This window comes from Bacillus rossius, chromosome 1, assembly GCF_032445375.1.
Source record: "Bacillus rossius redtenbacheri isolate Brsri chromosome 1, Brsri_v3, whole genome shotgun sequence".
Taxonomy (NCBI): Eukaryota; Metazoa; Arthropoda; class Insecta; order Phasmatodea; family Bacillidae; genus Bacillus; species Bacillus rossius.
The window spans coordinates 48,275,605-48,299,019 of NC_086330.1; the positions used below are offsets into that span (position 1 = coordinate 48,275,605).

The 23,415-nt window shown below is 35.9% G+C and overlaps 1 protein-coding gene across 2 annotated transcripts in view; it reads right to left on the reverse strand.

The window, feature by feature from the left end:
- The window catches only part of LOC134535553 (DNA primase large subunit-like), a 55,489-nt gene that overhangs the window by 4,004 nt on the left and 28,070 nt on the right, over nt 1–23,415 (reverse strand). For both annotated transcript variants that reach the window (XM_063374730.1, XM_063374739.1), the window contains exons 6-9: nt 20,064–20,204; nt 13,267–13,449; nt 6,905–7,100; nt 6,204–6,380 (exon numbers count right to left, since the gene is read on the reverse strand). In XM_063374730.1, coding sequence (XP_063230800.1) covers nt 6,204–6,380; nt 6,905–7,100; nt 13,267–13,449; nt 20,064–20,204 — 697 coding nt within the window. The remainder of the gene's footprint in view (nt 1–6,203; nt 6,381–6,904; nt 7,101–13,266; nt 13,450–20,063; nt 20,205–23,415) is intronic.

Sequence of the window (23,415 nt, forward strand, 5' to 3'; positions counted from 1 at the left end):
TACTACGGTATTATCAGACTAACTGAAACTGTTTGTTATTGTTTTACATTCGAGGTTAATACCGCTTCCCAATACTTTCGGCAGTGTTTTGTTTTGTTTCACGCATGGCGGCGCGCGCAGCTCGTGCTGCGTCGTCATGACAACTGCTAAAATAAATAATCGCGCGGCGTTTGGAACAGCTTTAACAAGCCTATGCTTGATTGATATTGACATTTCATTGGCTTCATTAAAAAGGACGCTAACGTGTCGCGGCCTTGATTGGCCCTTTTCAATTAACAATTTAATTTCGGCAAGAGAGAAGAAAGAGAGTGGAAAATGACGCCATTTAGTGCGTGTGGTAGTGTATTCCCTCTGGGAATATTTTATTCGTGGCGATGCTAATTTCGGCGTTATTGGTCTGGAAATTACGTCAAAATACTGGGCAATATTAATTGACGCCCTGTAATTGAATGCAGAAGAATCGCATTCAATTCACGTGAGTGACGAAGTATTTTAATCATCCAGAGTTAAGGTATGGTCTGCATCATCGCTATATAATAAAATTGACGTAAATTTTACCGTCAACGTATGCGAACTGTAATTGTATAAACTTTGGATTATCATAAAATTAGTTGAACATTGACTTTCGGCGATTAACGGCAAATTTACTCACATTAGCACAAACTATATGTACACAAGTCCAGAAGTCTTTAGGTTAGGCGTTTCATGCTCGAGCAAGCCGGAGCAAAACCCCAAAACTTTTACTCAGTGAACAATTTCAGGAACTTTATTTATTTTGTATTATTTTATTCAAGAGTCAGGTTATCTACGAAATCCCATAGACTTTATTTAATATTTGTTTGTTTGGTTATTATTTCCATGACTCGAGGTTTCTCATTATGGTTAAAACAATAAAATAAGTCTTATTGTGTTATTTTGTTGTTAATTCTTGATTACCTCTGGCGCCCTATTATTAATTCCTGGAATAATGTTCCGAGTAATTTAAAAATGGAAAATCTTAGTTTCATCAAGTACACGTTTGTGTACACTGCTTTTGTATTTTTAGTATGTTAAGTATGTTTTTCTACTAAATTTAATCCCTACCTAAAAACCTACATAACATTCACACAATACCTTAGTGATTTTTATATTCTTCTAACTTCTCACATAACTGTCTGTTTACTTCAGCAAGGGATGCAGATTTTTCTTTGGCTGTTCTTCGAAGGCTGTTGGACTTTGACACCATGGTTAAACTACCGGTTGCTTCCGCCTGTTCAGAGAACCTATCAGCTGATTTTGTGAGTTCACAAATATCTGCTTCGATTCTTTGTTTCTTGGTCTTGAGTTCATCTATTTCATCTGTGATATTTTTTCGTTTTAACTTCTGCTGTTCTGTTTCTTTCTTGTGCCTTTTCTCTTCCAAAAAGCTTTGCTATTTTTGGCGTGCGCTTGCTGCTGAAGCTATCAGATCATTTGTAATGTTTACATTTGAGACACCACCAACAGATGTAACATGCTGACAAATGATTCTCTGCGAAATTACTGTACGGTCATGCATGTTTTCTACTTCAATTTGCCTGTTAACTGAGAAACCTCTCTCAACAGAGGCTTGTCCATGTGACAAAATCAGCAGCATTTTCATCACACACCATAATCCTACGTAGTTGGAACTAGAGTTTGCACTACCAAATAACAATGAATCCAAACGGTCAGCTTCAGGTTTGAAATTTCGAAACTGTGATGACGAACCAAACTCCCGAATAAAATCTTTGTAAGCTGAAAGTAATGCATCGCAGTCTGTTTCTTCAACTCGCCCTGCATCTACCAAAATTTTCAATACTAATGAAAACCGGGTAGTGCAAATTTTTTGGTCATTCATTTCTCTAGGGTCCAAACAACTGAGGTTCCTAACAACAGAATATTGTAAAGGACACTTGTTCAACAACTTTTTCACAATTTCCAAGAGAAAATCACGACATTCCATTCGTAACTGTATAATGTCACGATCCTTGCTTACATTCTTGTGAACCAAATCTTTTACTCTATTTTCTGCAGCAAATCCTAAATAGACTTTGGTTGCTGGCAAATGGTTTTCTTTCTTTGCAACTTCAACTCTGACAAGTTTGCCACAAGAATTTGCATTCTTCATAATATCATCTTTGATAAACCTTTCCATTAGGCTTCGCAGCAATTTCAACATATCTTTCCCTAAAAATGGCAGAACTGGCTTATCAGTTTGATATGCTATCAAAAATGGTTCCACTTCTTTGGCAATTGACTGAAATACTAGCAGTTTTACAGGCGTGAGTGGGTCAGCTGCCGCTTCTTTGATGGCCATGAAAGATTTGGTGTTGGGGTTGGGAACATTTTTGTCTGTTACAGACTTTACATACTTGAGCATATGAGGCCACATTTCAATAGCACGAGCTGCAACTATCGAATTCTCTATCCACCTAACAGCACAAAATTTTAAAGGAAAAAGAGTACTACTGGTCACATTCACATAATCTTCCCTCCTAGCTGGAGTCTCCTTAAAAAGATAATACATACTTGACAAAATTCTCTCCACATCCCAGGTAGATGAAACTGATCTATACTTAAATGCACCATGAAGTATGTGTAACCCACAACTGCCAGTTTGTATCACTGTTTTATTTGTGTCTTTCTTCATTTGATCACAAACCATGTCGTAAAATTTCCAATTGACATTTGGACCATCCATGGAGAGCTGCAGTAAAGGCATGCTGGGAAGAAAAATTTCAGAACTGAGTTTTTCATACGAACTAAACATGTCTTCTGCAGTTGCATGTCCCAAGAAACTAGAGTGCATATAGCATGAGACGACTTTGTCGGTATCCCAATATCTAATATGGTAATCCAATTGCTTCTGATGAAGTTTTCGGTTAACACTCTCGTCAAAAAGCAGAACATACGAATCTTCCTTTCGAATTTTTTCCATGAGTAAGGACCTAAAATAAGGTGCTATCCCAAAACAACACATATAGGCACACTTTGTTTCTCCCAACGAAAAGCCTTTGGCAACACTGCTATCAGGAAACATTTGTCTGAACAAGGGCCCAATATCCTCACAGGACTTGTATGAAAAATGGTTACTGCATACTTTAAGGGCCCACAGAATTTCTGCTTTTAAAGTGTCCTGGCCAGTAATAAAAGAACTAATCAGGCCTACCTGCTGATCTTGAGAATTCTGGATATCTGGTTTCACGACTGCTAAACTTGTAGATTGGCCATCTAGTGAAGGCTGTTTACCACTGAGATATACTTGTATTCCAAGTTTTGGCTTCTCACTTGCCAGAGCGACATGTTTCTTCCCACCCATATGACTCGTTAACGCCGATACACCCATGTTACTGATATCGAAAACACTACTACATAAAACACATTTGGCTTTATTTCTGTCAGTCGTTTTTTGTAGCCATTTACTGAATTTTGGGTTACGTAACCACAAATCGTTAAAAGTACAGTTTCCAGGCATTTTGAGAAAAAATGTTAACAGTATCTCTCAAGTTGCATAGGTACATAAAAACACCAAAAGCACTATCAAACACGTTGAAGGAAAATAATAAGAGAAAGTGTGGGTAAATCTGTATTGTACGGATTAGCGCCCAAAAAATCGTACAAATATGAAATAACTTTCATTATATGCTACCTTACGTCCTCTTTTCAGAACCGCCTGCGGAGATTAAAAATTCCAATTACTTTTGGAGATATAGCCGTTCTTATTTTGCAGTACAAGCCCTATGTAATCATTCGAGCGTCGCCATTTTATATTTTGCCGTGTGCGCGTGAATGCCTAAATAACAGAAATTTTCCATTAGGTAAGGTTAGTTACATGATAAATACTTCAAAATAAACGGAAATTAAAAATAATATCAATTAATTTTACTTGTATAGTTTTAAGTATTTATAATGTAACTGACCTGACCTAACAAAACGGGACAAAGGTAGATTAGGTCAGGTCAGCTACAGTATAAATACTTTGAAACTGAACGAACATTAAAAATAATAAAAATTAATTTTAATGGTTGTTTAGTTTTAAAGTATTTATAATGTAGCTGACCTGACCTAACAAACCGGGAAAAAGGATGAACAGTAGGAACTCACGTAATTTTCTTTTTACGTGATGTAGTCGTTCAACTACGTCGCGAAAAAAAAGAAAAAAAAAATCATACTTGTAAACAAGCAACAATGGTGAACGCGGGAAGCCTATGATTCACTCATCTTTCTGGACATACCCGAATACTCACGTTGGCAAGCCTTCTTTCAACAGACGAGAGGCAAACGCCCGATCGTGCATCTTCGGTTTTTTTTTTGTTTATTGTAAATAAATATGCAAGTCATGAAAACTAATGGTCAATTAGGTTATGTTAGCTACATTATAAATACTTCAAAACATTGTGGATGGTTGATTTGGTTAGGATAGCTACATTAAAAATACTGTGAAATCATGTAAACGGTTTCCTAGCGCTGGATAGCTACATATTAAAAAGTTATTTGCTAAGCAACCATAAAATGATTTTACAGTTTTTTTTTTATGTAGCTATACTTACCTAATATAACCAACCATCCACAGTGTTTTAAAGTATTTTTAATTACTTCTTGCTAATTTTAAGAAAAGAAGGCTTGCCAACGTGTGTATTCGGGTATGTCCAGAAGGATGTGTGAATCGTAGGCTTCCCGCTCAGATGCCGCATCAGTGCACATCATGAAAATTAAAAAATTCCATATCTCCTAAAGTATTTGGAATTTCTGATCTCCGCCGGGTTTAATGAAAAGAGGAAGTTAAAGAGCACAGAATAAAGGTATTTTCGGATTTTTAAAATTTTTTTTTAAAAAAATCGCCAAAAAATGAATATTAAAAAATTCGATATCTCAAAAAGTAATTGGAATTTTTTATCTCCGCAGGCGGTTCTGAAAAGAGGACGAAAGGTAGCATATAATGAAAGTTATTTCATATTTGTACGATTTTTTTTGGCGCTAATCCGTACAATACAGATTTACCAAAGTGTGAAAAAATGTAGTTTTTACATACGACAGCCGCAAAAATTAAATCAAAATGCAAACAAATAGGCTATTTGATGCAAATATCAAAGCCGGCAAAAAAATCTTTTCGCAACTCGTAGGAAGTATAAACTAAAAACGAAGTCGGAACTGATATTAAAACATTTCTAGAAATAACACTTTTCCCTTTCCAATCACTCCGACAATGCCATACAATTACAGAAGCATGTAAATCCGGAAAAAGTACAAAGCAAAACCACCATCTTGCATCTAACTTCTTTTGTTTGTACCACATTTACCATACTATACCATATTTATCCTGCATATTTTAAAAATCGATACCACAACTACCACACAATACCACATTTACTCTTGTGTACCAAACTATATCCAATAACACAGTTACGCAAAGCATTATTACGCACCATAACCGATAAATGTCGTTGCCAATAGAACACGAGAAATTCCCAAATCCATTTTTTTTTTTACGAAAATTCACTCGGTTATCGTCTGTTCACGTCAAGCAAATTATATTCTAGAAATAAGAAACAAATTATGGTTTTGTATTCCTAAGCTAGGATTTTAACGATGGGAAACTAACTGGAATATTATGTTACCTGAAAATTCAAGGACTTTCCAAGGACTGGATTGAATTCAAGGACTTTTCAAGACCTTTTAAGGACATGGTAAAAGTTCCAGGACATTCCAGGACCGTACGAACCCTGTTTACAGCGCAACTTTGAGCATTTTAAATATCTTTTACATCGTATGTGTTATGTGTATAGGTTAACCTAAAACAATTATGACAAAACATAAATAACCTTAGAAAAAAATTGGAAATGTTAATCTGTGATGGTTAAAAAAACAATTTGCAAATGCTACTAAATTAAATATTACATCAACTTTTTTGTCTTCTTAAGTGAAACAGTGAAAGGTAGCATCAGCATGCACACTCAGTGAGAAACACAAGAAACCTATACAAAAAAAAAGAAGTATGATCTCAATGTCTATTAATGATTTTACTAGCAAATCAAGTTTTTAGTTTTTTAAGTAAAATAAAAATTAGTAGGTACTTGGGACTTCTGTGTCCTTTTCTATGATTGAATACTTTTTGAGAACCTCAGTTGTTGGAGACCCACAAGGCACCCTGAATACAGCAGGGCCAACAAGCGGTGCTGAGAAGTAATTCGACTGGCAGTTACCTGGTTCCACCTTAAAGGTATTAGCAGAGCCCGACAGGATCTTCTGACTCTGTTCGAAATACTGGTTGGGATGGTTGACGCCGGTCTCTGCTGGCATGCCGTGGCTCAGCTCAAAGTACTTGCCGCAGGCTATCTGGTAGTGGCCTCGCTCCACGTAGTCCGCTATCTGCTGTATGCCTGCACAAGAAGACGACCCACACTGGGCTATGTTACCCTTTCACACTGCATATACTCACATCACAGTAGTTATTAAGATCTAGGGGTAAGCATAGCTAACCTCGACAAGATTCAACATCTTTCAAGATTACAATAATTTGAAGTACAGAATAAAGAGACAGATTTAACGAGGCTGTTAGAGGCTACAAATTACAGCCAGCCAACTTTGTTTCTACTGGGAAGAGAACTAATAAAATGAAATTGTTAAAAATAGATTATAACTGTCAACACAATGATAATGAAAACTTAATACGTGTCTTTCAAAAAGTTGACAGTTTGTTGGGAAACAAATAGGTTTGAAAAATTTTTTTAAGCATTATCTTTAGTTAATATATTTAATTTCCACTTGTGTGTATTTATTCAACAGTTGAGAGAGTAGGAAAATGGCACGCTGCCTCAATCCTAAGCATGCGAACAAGTGAACACAGAATGCAGATGCATCGTCACTACCAACAAGAACAGTTTCGTGAGCGGGAGTGACTCACCTGCGACTGGAATGCCGTACCCCAGGAGTTGCTGCTTGAGCACGGGCAGGTCCGTGTGCTTGAACGGGCAGCCGTGGTTGTCTCCCGGCCCGACGTTCTCCATGATGATCTTCAGACAGCTGTACGGGGTGTAGTTGGTGCGCTTCCCTTCCTTGCCGTAGTTGTACCGGACGTTGTAGGCGTACTGCTTTTCAAACTACGCAGATGCATGCAGACACACATAGTCTTGATAGCAGTCCATTCCGGCTCATTCAAGTACTTTTGAAAACCACTGAAAAAAGTCACTGTTTGTAACTGCAAATAGTCAAATACATACAGTTACATTAACAACTTGCAGTTGGCAAAAAAAAAAAAAAAAGAAATTTTGTTCCCCAACTTAGTATTTTTCTGATCGTGCTACTTTCAGAATGGCTGTCTACTAAGAAGTGTTTTATTCTATATACATTAGAGTTAGATTTGATGTAAAATTGACAAAATTAATTTTATCATTGGATGACACTTAGTCTATGGTAATGTCTATTATTTAGGCATGTGGGAATATTAGAATTTTCAAATGTGAATAATGAACAATTCATATTTGATTTGACCTCATATACTACCACTTCGCTTGTGAATATTCAACATAGCATACCTCGTGATTTTGTCGTACAGCAACGTCCCCTGTTGAAATTAAGTCATTTGTGTGAAGTAAATAAATACCCTTTTTTGATATTTTAATGGGATTTCATAATCAAAAACATGAACAAGTGATGTTTTAACAATGCAATAAGTATTCAAGGTTTTCTTTTTCTGCTACTGTCTCGCTAAACAGTAGCGGAATTATCGCGTGAATGATTCAAATCACAGCATATTTATCTTTTCAAACTTGAAAACAAAATATTATTTGTATTTATTTTGTCACACACACCAGAAATTGGGGAAAAAATAAACATCAACAACCATGGACTACAACACCACAAAATACCGATACTACATTGCGGTGGCCATTAAAAGAAATAAACGTCATAGATTCAACGGCGTATAAATCAATAGTTACAATTAATCTCACACCATGTGACACAGTAGCAGCTTCCTTGCTGTGTGTATATGTGACAAAACAGACGTTGACAAAAAATATACATAAAAAAGGTAAATAATTGTTTAAGATACCAGATGTAATAAGCAGAAATTGTGTTTATAATGTTGCTGAACCAAAAAAAACTACTTGATTGCGTTAACACAAAAACTCGTGAATAACTAGTGTTTAAATATGTAAATATATTCAGAATATTAAAAAAAGATACACATTTTTCGTGAAATTGATTTAATTGATTTCACAGTATTTTGTGGTTTGAGAAAATTTTCTGGTTCAACGTGTAGAGTAGCAGGTTTTGGAAAATAAGACCAATAGGATGGTAGGTTAAGTTTGGTTTGTTGTAGATGTTATCTATGTTAGAGTTGGCAACCCTGTGTAGTGGGTAACAACTGAAGGCGGCATGTCGCCATCACGGTGTGTGTTGTATGTGGCTAGCAAGTGATAAGTAAAGATATGTAGCCTACAAGATTGTGTTGTATAACTAATGCATTCCCTCACTATAAAAGGGTCTAAAACATGGTTAGCTGTATAATTAAAAACACAATTTTTATTTCATAATTTAAATAGTTTATCAAACATTTTACATATAATTACTGTAATGCGGATTCAACTAAATATAGGCAAAATCGACTTCTGCCGATTCGTATCGGTACAGCTCTACATTTGATTACATGAGTAAACATATTTCAGCCTTCAGGATATTGGAAAAGACTTTAATTTCCTTGTAGGTCTATTGTACATGTTTTTTTTTTTTTTTTTTTTTTTGCAAGTGTAAATTGAATTAAGTAAAATGCTTCTATTTTTATTATTTTCAATAGATTAGACTTTAATGACAAGTAACAGATATTTCTGACACTAATTTTGAGGTTAAGCAATTTTTTTTTAAATCTAAGAGTGAAGTCCACATCTATTGAATGTCCACATGTACTGAATTTTTTTAGTCCCCTGAAAAACGATACGGGTTCGACTGTAGTCGCGTGGTTGATTGTGTTTTCAAAGTAATTCGTTAAAGCATATGGCACAACAAAAGAAATACCACATGGTTGAGTGACAAGGAAGTTACAACAAAAATTGTTGCAAGAATATTCGTCCCTGCCAACTATTTCAAGAACCAGCAGCCCTTCCAAATGGGTGGCAGAACATGTCACATTTAGAATTGTTAGCACCAGTGGCAAGACATTACTTAAGCATTCCAGCCACACAGGTTGCCAGCGAGAGACTCTTCTCTTCTGCTGGAAACACCATCTCCAATCGCAGAGCTAATTTAACTCCTGAACATGCAGAACAAATTATTTTTCTGCATGATAGATTAAAGAACAGAATTTAATACTCTATGACTATCTCTCTCAGAATTTTTGTGCTGAAAAGTGGAAATGTTGTGAATGTACTTTTCAAACAAAATGATTTTTGGTGCTAAGTTTGTTGAAGCTAAGTAAGGACTCCATAAAAATTAACAAGGATGAAATCATTCCAAAGATATGTTAAATTTACACAAAAACATGCTTGTAAACTGTAATTATGTATGTAGTTGGATGATAACGGATACTAATGAACCAATGGACACAGGTAAGATTCAATGGCAATTTTTTTTTTCTAGCAGTGCAAAATGTAAATTCACTCTGTAAATAGTTACCAAAATTAATAAGCCCACTTCATTTTAACACTTCATTAACCCTTTAGCGACGGACGCTGAGTGCGTCGTGCGCGACCTTGTGGCCGGGCATGCGGCCGGCCGGCCGAGCCCCCTGTACGGGCCTCTTCCGACTGGAATCCACCTGATAAGCGCGCTCGCTAGTTTTGTCCGCTCTTCTTAAAATAAATAACATTTTTCGAGTAATTTTTGATTTTCCAAAGAAAACGTTTTACATGATTATATTGTACATGCTACTATTACATTATTATCTAGTGAATCGGCAGCAGCGCACAAACATTATTTTAATTCGCTTAGATTTTCTTTGAATATTTACTGCGGTTTCTTAGCTGAGGTGTACTTGCAGAATAAGAACTTGATACTTCTTGAAATAAACCTGGCTACTTGTCAAAATAAACCTTGGTTTGTAACGAAATAAACGCTTTCTTTGCAGTGTTTCAGTTTTGATTACAAACAGTCAATATTTATGTAGAATTAAAAACAAAATATTTTTATTTTAACTTACGAATCTGCTCAGCAGAATGAACAAATCAGTTGTTATTTTTTTATATTTGAAAACATTTTACACGTTTATATAGTTCATGTTATTTATGAATCTGCTGACGGGAATACATATTTAATTTTTTATTGTTATTAGCAAACCATAAGAATAACAAAGATACTTTGTTTTATATAATTCTCTCACTGGCATAGTACTCGCATCGTTTACATAAAAACGTAATTGCCACTTGCTTTCTTTAGCTCTCATATTACAAACACATATAAACAAAATATTTATAGTTTAAGCATATTATTTACAGCGCACAAAATATTTACATTGCAACCTTTGAATCAGCTCTGCAAAATTAAACAAAGTATTTTTTACTGAAATTATTAGTCAACATTGAAATCATTACAATTATTGAATGGGCAACACAAATGTATTTCGCCTTCTTATGCATAGCAAAACAAACAAATTCACACAGTCTTTGCAAAGGATCCCAAAATTCAAAAACTTTTCAAACATATAATATTAGTTGATCAAAATATTAATTTTTTATGCATCGGCACCAGGGAAAATGTTTTTCACCTCGTGGTACATTGCAAAACAGGGAAATTCACAAAGTGTTTGCTTGCAGGCTTTACAAAAAATTTTCGTTTGCTTTCTTTTCCCATGTTTCTTCTTGCAAACAATACATGTCGCATACTTTGACAGCTGTCCTGGAAGATGAAGTCCAGCAGTCAGCCTCTGTGGAGGATCACTTCGTCTCCCACCCCCACTTGCTCTTCTGTCAACTTTAAACTTTTCCAGAACTTCTTGGATCAAGCCTAATTGAAAATTTGCATATGGCACTTTGCCGGAAGACAATTTGTATAGGCAAAATGCATTGAACAGAGACATGTCTATTATGTGGAAGAAAAGCTTTCTGTACCATTTCGTACATTTCCTGACGCTTTCAACTGTTTTCATGATCATGTCACTTCGGTCAACACTTCCCATTGACTTGTTGTAGTCAATTACAACCGAAGGTTTGAGACGTTTTGCACCTGTTCTATAGTCCATTTTAGCAGTCTCTTGCATGTCTGCTGAGTGAAAAGTGGACAGCATATAAACATCTCGCTTGTCACACCATTTCAAAGCTAACATTAGGCCTGAAACAGACCTGAATGTCATTTCTCCTTTTTGTAATTTTTCTGCCATTTTTGGCATTTCCTTCCGGTTGTGTCGCACTGTGCCGCAAGCATTAGTTGCGCGATTGTACAGCCAGCAGAAAAGAGTAGGACTTGTATACCAATTATCACAAAATAATGTGTGCCCATTCTGTAAGTAGGGCTCTACCAGTGTTGCAATAACATCTCCAGAGACACCGAGATTGTGTTTTGTAAGATCAGTGTCAGTTCCACAATAAATTAAAAAGTTCAAAATATAATTTGTTTGAACATCACAAATCACAAAAATTTTGATTCCGAAACGACTTCGCTTTGCTGGGATATACTGTTTTATTTTTAAACGTCCTTTGAACAGAAGGAGTGATTCGTCCACACAAAGATTTTCAAATGGGTACAAATGTTCTCTGAAAACCTTGCGAAAATGCTCCAAAATGGGACGAAGTTTGAATAAATAATCTGTGGTTTCCACAGTATTGTCATTGAAGTGTAGGAACCTAAGGATTGACAAGTATCTGTCCCGTGAAAGAAGTTGAGAAAAAATCGGAGTTTCCAGAACCGGATTTTTTGACCAGTACTCCGATAAAGCCAACTTTTTTACCCTGGTCATAATGAGAGACATAGCAACAAAAATAAAAAATTCATTTGGGGTCAGTTCTGTCCACTCTTTCTTTGTTCTGTCTGTCAAATCGTCAGCCCTTTGTGTGAAATATTTGTTTGTTTCATGGCAAATATGAGCCACAATTTGTTCAGTTACAAACAAGGAAAACAAACTGAAAAAACTGTTTGTATCAACATCGCTTTTCAGTCCAGAGTCTGCGGAGGAAAACTTATGTTTTTGTGGGGTGAGATTTCTACAAGACCACACAAGTTTCCGTTTTGCTTCTGGAGATGTAATTGTTTCTTCATCCCCTTCCTCCCCCTCTGAAGAATCATCAGACAATTCAGGGTCAGGTGTTGTTGAGGGGCCGGAAGACGCCGATGGGCCTGAAGATGTCGATGGACCTGACCACGATTGTTGAGTAGAATATTTTCGTGGTAATGATTCATTTTCCGATTCATCACTACTGACCTCAAAGTCACTGTCTAACAGAAGCTGCAAGGCTTCTTCGGTTGTGTAAAAACGTTTGCTCATTTTAAAGTCTAACCCACAAAAGTAAAGCAATAAAACCGTCAGGGAAAATTCGTAAAAAAAAAAAAAAACCAATAAATTTCCATTACAAATAATAATTGTTAGCTCACAACGTGCTCATACTCACGTTTAAACACAGTGATAACACAAAACAAATTTTCATTATAAGTTAATGTAAATAAAAAATTTAGCACCTTATTCACATGTTTATACGTCTAAAACCACTACAGAAGGAAGCCAGACACGTGAATTAGGCGCGAAAAATATTCGGCAGCGCCGCAGGTCGCCGAGTGAATGCTGATGACATCTAGCGGCAGAAAAATGTACTACTAGTATCCCGACAGCCCGCTAGTTATCGCCAAGGTCGGACTTCCACGGCAGTTCAACGTAGCGAAACGGGAAAGAGGTAGAGTCGTCAGGACTTCTAGAGCAGTCCACCGGCGGGAAGGCACTGCATCCAGTGGACTTCTGCAGCAGTCCACCGTCTGTATGGCCCGACTTTGGCCGACTTCTACAGAAGTCAACAGGGGCTAAAGGGTTAAAACATTATACTAAGTTTAAGGTAAAAATAATTTCCAAAATGTGCAACTGTACCACAGAAGCTCAAGCTCGAGCTCGAGCGAGCCTACTTGAAAGTTCTCGAGCTTTGAGCGAGCTCAAGCTCGACTCGAAGTAGAATTCTTAGGCTCGCAGACCCCCCTTCCCCCCCCCCCCCTTTTTCTCTCTAATATATATATATATATAAATTAACATGCAGTTAAAAAAGATTCACATACCTCTACAAAAAATCAGTAAGCAAAATATGTGATACAAAATAATAAATACAACCAAGGTAGAGAGAAAGAACACTAGAATACCTTATCAGAATCCATGATCCTGGTGAACTCTGACCGCCAGAAGCGCATGGCGTCCTCCAAGGAGAGCCCGATGCCCTTCAGGAACAAACCGTACTGCAGTCTGCCACCGTGCCTCAGGTGGTGGTTCGCACGCAGATGTTGGTGCAAGTGACGCATGCACAGCGGGAACGATTTCTGCGACAACTGTGGCAGATAGACCACAACACAGGTAATGAAAAACAAATGGTGCAGTTAAAAGAAAATTTTTGACCACAAAACATTGTCATCTCTACTCCTGATGAAGGCCATAATGTTGTTGAAAGCTTAGACCACAACACAGGTAATGAAAAACAAATGGTGCAGTTAAAAGAAAATTTTTGACCACAAAACATTGTCTTCTCTACTCCTGATGAAGACCAAAATGATGTTGAAAGCTTCAGTGATTTTTGCTGTGATTTGCCTGGTTTATTGTTTCTTGTCTCTCTTAATATCTGCAGAATCATTATCATCTATAGTTATGAGTTTATGAGAATTATAATCCCATGATGCTCCACTATTTAAACTATAATACAACACAAGCACTAACAGCAAGAGATTTCACTTTAGTCTTAAACAATAGCAATAGCTAATAGACATGTACTTTCTTCACACGTAGTGTGTCAGTCTCGGTTCTCAAGTTCACGATTCTCCCGGTTCTTGGAAACATAATAAGCACAGTAAACCCAAAACATAATCCTGATATCAAAGAATATCATTACAGCACAGCTAAACCATTCCCACTAAAAATACAAGACTTCCAGTTAAACATCACTGTTGGAGTACATAACTTACCTCCGCAGAGGACACACAGAACAACTTTCCAACTTCCCTTCTATGTATCTGCCAATGATTCCCCCTCCCTTGGAAACATGAAAGTAATGGTTAACAATAAACAGCAAAGCAAATATAAACTGAATGTTTAAAATATTCACAAAGTCAAATAAAATTGTGAATATTTTTCTCAGCAAAGCTGTATTACACTTATTTTATAAAATACCAGATTGAACTTAAAAAATTAATTTATGTTTGTAATGTTTGAATTGATTAAGTAACTAACCAATTGGGCCCCATATTTAACATTATTAAAAATATATAAAATTAGCATGCATAATAATAATACTGAGCATTCATAAAAGCAGATCTGAGTGCCATCTTTTGATTTTTTAAGAAACTAACTTTATTCATGCAAAACTTAGAAAACACAAAAAAAAAAAAAACTAAATATTAGCTTACCATAAAAAATATTTTCTAGCCCTACTTAGGCATTATCAAATGTCACATCAAGTACTTAAAAATATTTATGTATTTTATTTATTTGAATTTTGTTACATGCGCACCAACAGTCCAGGGACTTTAGAGGTGGGCACGACGTATACAAAATATACACAAATACATAAAGAAACAAGAAACAAAGGACAAGACATCCATACACACAGACAACACAAGGACAAATACAAATATAATACTTAAAATAATAATTAGTACAAAGTAGTAAGGTAGTAAGCAGCAAGACATAAAATTTAATAGAGTACAATAATGTAAACGTGAAAGAGAAAAAATACCGACTATAATTAGTATGAGGATATAAATTACATTAAATACTTTTAAACATAGCCATGTACACAATTAATTTGACTTGGTGTTGTGTCTATTATAGTTTTTAACGAGTCTATAAATAAGATCATTCTTGTTATAAATAGTACATAAACAAGAAAAGAGCCGAGAATTGAATTGGGGAATACTCAATCCGGTGTTCTCAAGAATATAGCTACATTTAATTTTATAGTTATAAATGTTATGTAGAAAAAGATAGTCCAAATAAGCTCTACGGTCTGTTAGAGGAATAAGATTGGGATGCGGAAAACCTCCATGAATTATTAGTTGAGACAATTTATTTTGTAAATTTTCTAGTTTCTCAATATCAGTCGACCCAATGTCATTCCAGATAGTTGAACAGTATTCTAATTTAGATCGAATTAATGCCAAGTAAAGAGAAATAATTGAATCGGAATTGGTAGCATAATGAGTGATATATTTTATAATAGCAAATGTTCTTTTTGAAATGGAGTTTAAGTAGTCGATTTGTTTATGAAAAAATAATTTTGAATCTAGAAAGACACCAAGGTCTTTTATAATGAAAGTTTTTGAGATGTAATTATAAACTATAGGGTTATATTTCCTAGTAAAGGATATTACCTTAGTTTTATTATCATTAAGATTGACCAAGTTTAGAAGACACCAATTATTGATTTCATTAATGTCCCTTTGTAGAAGAGCGCAATCATTGACTGTAGATATTATTTTAGAGATTTTCAGATCGTCAGCAAAGAGTACACCAGTTGAGTAAACAAGGACCATGGTAATGTCATTTATAAATATATTGAAGAGGAGAGGTGAGAGAGTGGCACCTTGTGGTACTCCAGAACTAGCATGGTGTAAAGAGGATTTATGGTTATTGACAGATACAAAAAATATCTATTATTTAGATAGCTAGAAAACCAGTTCAAGTAGTTAGTACAAAAACCAAAATCTGATAGTTTTTTTAAAAGTAGCGAATGGTTTACTGTATCGAATGCTTTGGCTAGATCAAAATAACAGGCATCTGCCTGACCTCTGTTAGTAACTACATTATGGATTGGGTTAAGAAAAGTAATTAGGTTAGTAGTGGTGGACATTCCAGATCTGAAACCGTGCTGACTGGCTGATAATTTATTTTGAAGTTGAAAATTTAAAACTTTGTGTATAATTTTTTCAAATATTTTTGCGAAGCCATTAAGTAAAGATATTGGTCTGTAGTTTGACACAATCAATTTAGAGCCATGTTTGTGTATCGGAATGACCTTTGCTATTTTCCATTTGTCAGGGAAAACTTGAGAATGCAAACTGGTGTTAAAGATATGAAAAAGAAGAGGAACTAATAAGTACGAACAGCCTTTTAAGATAAAATTAGGGATGCCATCTGGGCCGGTGGATTTGGATGACTTGAGAGCCTTGATGCCCCATAGAATAAGGGATTCGGAAATGTAGGACATAGGAATAGAATCCGAGGACATGTTTGAAGACGTCACATTATTGGTTGAAGTCTTGTAGACACTGGAAAAATATTGTGCAAAAACATTAGATAAAACATTTGGATCATCACAAATATCATCATTGATTTTTAAAGAATATTGTTCATAGTAACCATCTTTCATTAATTTAACATACTTCCAGAATTTCTTTGGATTGTTCTTGATGTTGTTATTAGTAGAGCGGATCCAATTAATTTTATCACGTTTTATATAAGATTTTGCCATTTTGCGAAAATGTGAAAACTGTAAATAATAATAAGGATAGTTGGATTGTTTATAAAGTTTGTGAAAATGTTTATTTTTATTTTAATGCTTGAATTAAGTCATTAGAAAACCATAACAGATATTTGGGTAATTTTTGTATAAATGTGTTCATATTGTCAGTTATACAATTTGTTAAAAAATCCACCTGATGATTAACATTGGTTGATTCATAGAAATGAGACCAGTCGTAATTTTTTATGGAGTTATAAAGACCTAAAAAATTACCATCTTTGTAATTTCTGTAGGGAGGATTAACACTTCTTGAGCTAGAATAAATTTCAATGTTAATGTTTAGAGCTGGATGATACAGATCTTCTTTGGTAAGTATTTCAGAGGCTTGCGTTACTGTACACTGAGGTAGATTTGTTAAGCATAAATCGAGAAGATTTTTGCAAGGTTGGGTGTGATTATATTGGGTCAGACCCAATGTAGACACAAAATTGAGAAGGTAATTGGCTTTGGATTTGACATGTGAATGAGTAATGTTTGAGGAGTGCCGAGTGAGCCAATCAATACCTGGAACATTAAAATCACCAAGAATTAAAATATCTTCTTGAGTGGTTGATAGTTTTTCTTCCAAGTGTTCAAGGTACTCGAGATATTTGTTCGGCGAGATGTCCGGGGCTAGGTAGATAGTTCCGATGATAAAAGTTGTTGCAGGAGACGTTTTTACCTTGATCCAGATAGCTTCAATACCGGGAAAGTCGTACATGTAAAAATACTTAAAAAAAGTACTTAAAAATATGTATCATAAAATCAATTATAAAATTTTTATTAACACTTGTATTAGACAAAAAGCTATCCCATTATTAAAATAAATACTAAATATATAAAAATACAAGGTGAAACATTTTCTTGTAGTTCTTTTAGCACAAAGATCATTATCACATTGACCCCAAACAGTGATAATATCTATTAGCACCTTACTGTGTTACCTTTGAATATATATACTGTATAGAAGTCGCGAGTGGATAGGATTTACTCTACATTTTTCAGAAGCGTATGAAGAGCAGCTTGGGAACTTCACCACTGCAGTGCGCTGCTGTAACGCCCTGTATCGTCTTAGTTGTTATGTACACGTTAGAGCGCAGCACTGTCACCCGCTGTCATTCCCCGCACCCCCCACCAATATTCACTGCAGCTCAAGGTCGTTCAACAGGAGGGGGAAGGGGTGTTTGAAGAGTTCGACACTTGTCCGCTAGGGACCACCACAAGTCGATGCCCTAGAGATGGTGGCGATTGCGGCGGTGAATTAACCAACTACAGTAAGTCCTCGGTTTACGTCGGGGTTACGTTCCTGAAAACCGCGACGTAAATAGAAACGACGCAAAATGAGCCATGTTTCATGCTACCGGCTGACCACGGCCCAAGGTCGGCCGGAAGCGCTGGCATACAGACGTGACAACGGGCAATTTTATCAGCAAATGACAACCGACAGCGTGGGAAACAAGTCCAACTAGTATCTACTTCTCAGCTTTATAGAATGGTTATTTAACCAGCTGCTTTATTACCTTTATTGATTGAAATATAAAAACAGATATATAGTACATACTGTACGTAATATAAACGCATAATGCATTCAAAGTGTAAGGATACAAAGTGGTTTAGCGCTACACAGATTTTACTTTGAGTCATTCGCGGGAGAAAACAACTGTTTTCTTTTGGAGGCTGGTAAGAACAAAGTCAAAAGAAATGCATACATACAATAAAAGTATTATAAGTATGACAAACATTGAGAGCCCTTGATTTAAAATAATCACATGAAGTAATAAACACCTAAAAGAGGTTATACAATAGCGCGGCGCAATTCTTACAATTTACGTACGGGAATAATTCTAATAAAAATCAATGTAAAATATTTTTCATGAGAAACACTACTTTAAATTTACGTCGCAAACAATATAAATTATATCATTTTACGTAACAACGGCAAGTTTAAAACTCCGGCCAACTCAATGATATCATAGCGACTGAAGTGCCAAGGAGTTGGACGAAAAGGGGTAGGAGAAAATGCTGTGTCGTTGCGGGAAGTAGATAACACTTCTACGTGTGAGATACGTGGGTGGCCGAGCGGGCGGGCTGTTAGTATTCCATCACCGCGCGGAGAGCAGCGGAGCAGGAAGCGTCCCTCATGATGTATGATAAGATAAGGCGGTGAACGTGTAGCTTACGCTACATAGCATAAATTAAATACCGAAGGAAACAAAGAATTATAAACGAATGATATACGGTGTTTTGGTTAAAATAAAGATTTACGGTCATTGTAAATGACGTTATTGTGAATCGGCGACAACTTAAATTGAAACATGAGTACTCAAACATTAGCGACGTTAATCCGAAACGACGTAAATCGGTACGACGTAAAAAGGGGACTTACTGTACAACAAAACCGTATTAGAAATTTTAACCTGGGCTGGCGACTTCTATACAGTATATATATTCAAAGGTGTTACTAATTTATGACTTATTTATTGTCTTACATATATCCAAAAATGGTGCTGATAATGAATGTTTAGAAACATAAAAATGTTTTCTGTGAAATGTAGTTTGGGATATGCTTAGCATTGATTTAAATTTAAAATTAAACGTACCACCATGAAACTGCATAAATGACTGGAAAAAGTACAAATCAATACCGTAAATAGGTGGTATCTTTGTATTAATGTGGATGATTATACAAACCTAACCACCACTTATATTAAGTTATGTTAGTCTGAACTTGCGAAATTATAAAGCAAAATTTCGAAATAGGAAAATTTGGGCTAATAACTAAGGAGCAGCAAATCTTAGGCTTCCAATTTTTAAAGCTTCACAACAAATGCGAAGCATCACATCATATGCAAAGCTTTGCATCACATTCAAAGCTTCAAATAAAACAAATAGCAAATTTCCTGGTAAAACTAAATCAAAAATTATAATGTTCAGCCTTTCACTAGGAAACCAGAATGGTCGTTTCATTTCACTATAAAAATAAAAAAAATTAAAAAAACTATTATCTCAAAAATAAACCACCACAATTTAAAACTGACCACTACTAAATTATTGAAGGTATTTTTTACCGGTTTTGCAGCTGTAAAACATACAAACATGCCCAACAAACTGTAAATGTATATTCCTTTCTTAGCAGATCTAAGATACCTTGAGGAATTCAGCTTTCATCCATGATAAAATAAAACCGCAATCACTTTTGTGTGTTGGTACTGTCATGTAAATTGCCATAAAATTAATTAATTCTTATGTTTAATAAATAATGAAAACAGATGGGTTTCAACTACAAATAAATATGTAATGCAAATATGTAATGGTAACAAATAATGATGCGATCTATAAAACATTTGGTGTAAGAGGAAACTATGTAATAAGGGTTAACTGATAACTGATTTACGAGATCCAGATCCAAATCGAGAACCAGGGAGAAAGACGACAGATGCAACACTAACTTACACTGTCAAGTTCTTCGATGCTTACACCCGCCTTGTTCTTACTGGTGATATAGTCGTCTCCAGTGTACGTGTGATGGAGGCCTTTCAGCATCCGGAATAACCTCTCGTCTTCCTCCAGAGCTGGCAGTCTGCGTGCCGTCATCTGAATGTTGTCAGCAATCAAACAAATGCATAGACAATGTGAAAGTTCAATTAATATTTTATCTGTGTTACAGAATTATAGGTCCTGAATTAACCTCAGATTTTTGCTCATGTGAATGGTAAAAGACAAAGCAAATACGCATAGAATAGATGATTGGTGGTGGCTATGAAAGCTTAATAGCCACATGTCTGTTCAAAAAAATGGCTGTTCCCAATCCACAATGCAATAATAGACAAAATTTGTCAACAGCTTAGGAATAAGTCTTACAAATAAAAACAGTGGTCTAGATTGTAAAAACCCAGGGTAATGCCCTCCCCACTTATTACATAATTTAAGTAATAATCTAATAATTTATTATGTTATTTCAGCATGTTCCGTACATTGGTTAGGTGTGCTGATATTTATATAACCACTTTTTATTCCTTTTAAGAAGTATGCCTATGCTTGCCATATATTTTATAATCATAATTTTATGCTTTTCAAGTTATTCTGACAATTTGTCTACTTTATAGTGAATAAGTCCCTAGGCCTTGTTTTTGCCTGTCTGGTTGTGTATTTACATTATTATTATTATTATTATTATTATTATTATTATTATCCCCCCCCCCCAAAAAAAAAGAAATCATAACATATATTATTCTCTTTCACTTCTTTGTCAACTTTCTGCTCCAAATCTTTATTAATGACAGAAGGTCCCCCACTTCAATCATTATCATGAACTTTTGTGAAGCAATCTTTAAAACCCTTAAACAATTTCCATACCATTCCATCTGTCATAATGTTTTATCCACACACTTCATTGATCTGACAATAAATTTCAACTGCTTTCACGCATTTAGCACTATGAAAACTACCGTATTTACTCGCATATAGGTCGCCATCGCATATAGGTCACACTCATAATTTGAGGTCTTGAATTTGGTATTTAAGATTCCCCCCATATAGGTCGCACCGGTAATTTAATGACGCGAACGGCCGGCGCGCCGTGCACGAAAGAGTTAACTGGTACTGTAAAACTCCGCTACTACGAGAGCTGATAATGGCGTGATAAATTGTTGTAACAACAAGTACTTGTAATAACCGAATATAGAAAATTGAAGTCAAGTTAGATTCCTGACTTCTTAATATGTCTTAATTGTAGACTATAACTCGAAAACAGTGCTTTGTATTGAAAAAATGCACAGAATAAAAGTTGTAGTAAATTTAATTACAAATAAAAAAGGCCTGTTATGATTTTTTATATCTACAGCGGTTTTCGTTATGGGTTCCGATAAATACTCAGGCTAAGTGAATTCACGTCACGCGAGTTCGGCTATGCTAGCCGACTGGTTGTTATTTTCGTTCAAAACGTGGTGAAGGAACTTGTGTGGATCAGGTAGAAAACATTCGGCTATAAACGAAAGATATAAGAAAAATGCTATCCTGGAATGCTGTGACATGTTTTTGGAGTAGATAATCACAGCGACAGACTGACAGGATGCGCTCCCGCCCTTGCCGTCAGCGATGTTTATTTTGACAGCTCAAGTAATTATCTTTTCCACGACCCTTCACAGCGTAAAAAAAAAGAAAAAAACACGTTCAAATGCAGATGGAAAAGTAACTATGCAGTAAAATAAATATATTTATGGCCCTGCTAAATTTTTCTATTCAATAAAATTGCAGGTATTAGTGATTTTTCAGCAGAAACTGCCGTGTGACTAATAAACAAATATTGTATCATAATAACTTAAACTTTTAAAGTATTTATTAACTGCGAAGGACAGTTGTATAAGCCCATAAAAATATTTATTTTACGAAAATGGACTATACAACCTGGCTTTTGCCGCACGCAGTGTGGGATTGGAGGAGGATGCTGACAGTTTCTCACGCAGAAGGTTGAAATAAGGGAGGGAATGTGTTGAAATATTAGTTGAAAAGGGGGTGAGGGTGTTTATACATGGTTTGTGGCTGTGGGAGGGATGAGCCTTGAAGAATTAGCAGGGGATGGGAGAGGTAAGCGTCACGTCACGTATGCAGACCTGCCAACATTCAAATTGAAAAAATCATGAGGTCCTCGATAAAAACTTTCAGGCCCATAAATACAGGTTAGATATAAAAAACAACAAATGAGAATCTTTAAATTTAAGTGCCATACCTGTAGGTACATATGTTACATGGTCTCTGCTTCAAAATTTATTTCAACAAATTATAGGTTGCAGATTTAATTTAGTTGAACATAATTTAGCGCTGTCGTGTAGTGATCATGCAGGGCCGCAACTAAAAAAGATGTAAAATAACATTCTGCTCGTGTAACACTATTATCACTGTTCACAGCAAAATTAATTTTTTATTGGAAGCAATACACTTCACGTGTTAGTTGTGTTTTTTTGTAGTGACATGTTTCACAATGTCTCCTCTTCCACTATGCGAGATAGAAACATCAGCACGGCTCATGCTACAAAATACAAAATTGCTTCCTTTACGTGACTCGAATATTGATGGAAACTCGTTACTGTAAGCTTTCGTAAAACTTGTTTTGTAACTTTTACAAACAAAATCTTGGGGCCCCGAAAAATCATGAGGAAACACTATTTTGGCGTGAGGGCGTGAGATGGACCTTAAAATCGTGAGCCTCACACCAAAATCGTGAGAGTTGGCAGGTCTGCGTATGACATCAAGCCGCCGCTACCGCCAGCCTGGCCGGACGAGTTTCTTATGCTCTCGCAGAAGCTACCACAGTGGCTTTTCGTGCGGGCGGGTAAGATAACATGACAGCTGAGACGGCTTTTCGTGCGATAGTGGACGTGCCGAGCTCGGCTAGACACTGCCGCGTGGACAGTCTAAAGGGGTGGTATCTATTTTTAGCCATCTTTTGTATGCCTGCCTGCTTACAGTACAGCTTTCGCCAAGATAAACGTGAACACATAGCGCCCAATAAAGTGTAACAGACTTGTTTTTCAGCCGATTTTACTCAAATTTTCGACTTTCTCTGCTCAAATTTTTCACAGTTTCTCAAAAAACGGTCGTATAAACGGAATGGACGCATCAGAGGGGGGTCGCATCGGCGGGATTCTACTGTATTGCAAAAAAAATTCCTCAAAAATTTTAAAAATTTTTTCTTCACATATAGGTCGCACTTCTTTTCCCCCCCATCAAATCTGGTAAAATTGCCGCGAAATATATGCGAGTAAATACGGTAATCACACCGTGTATTTCACAGTCAGCGAGATTC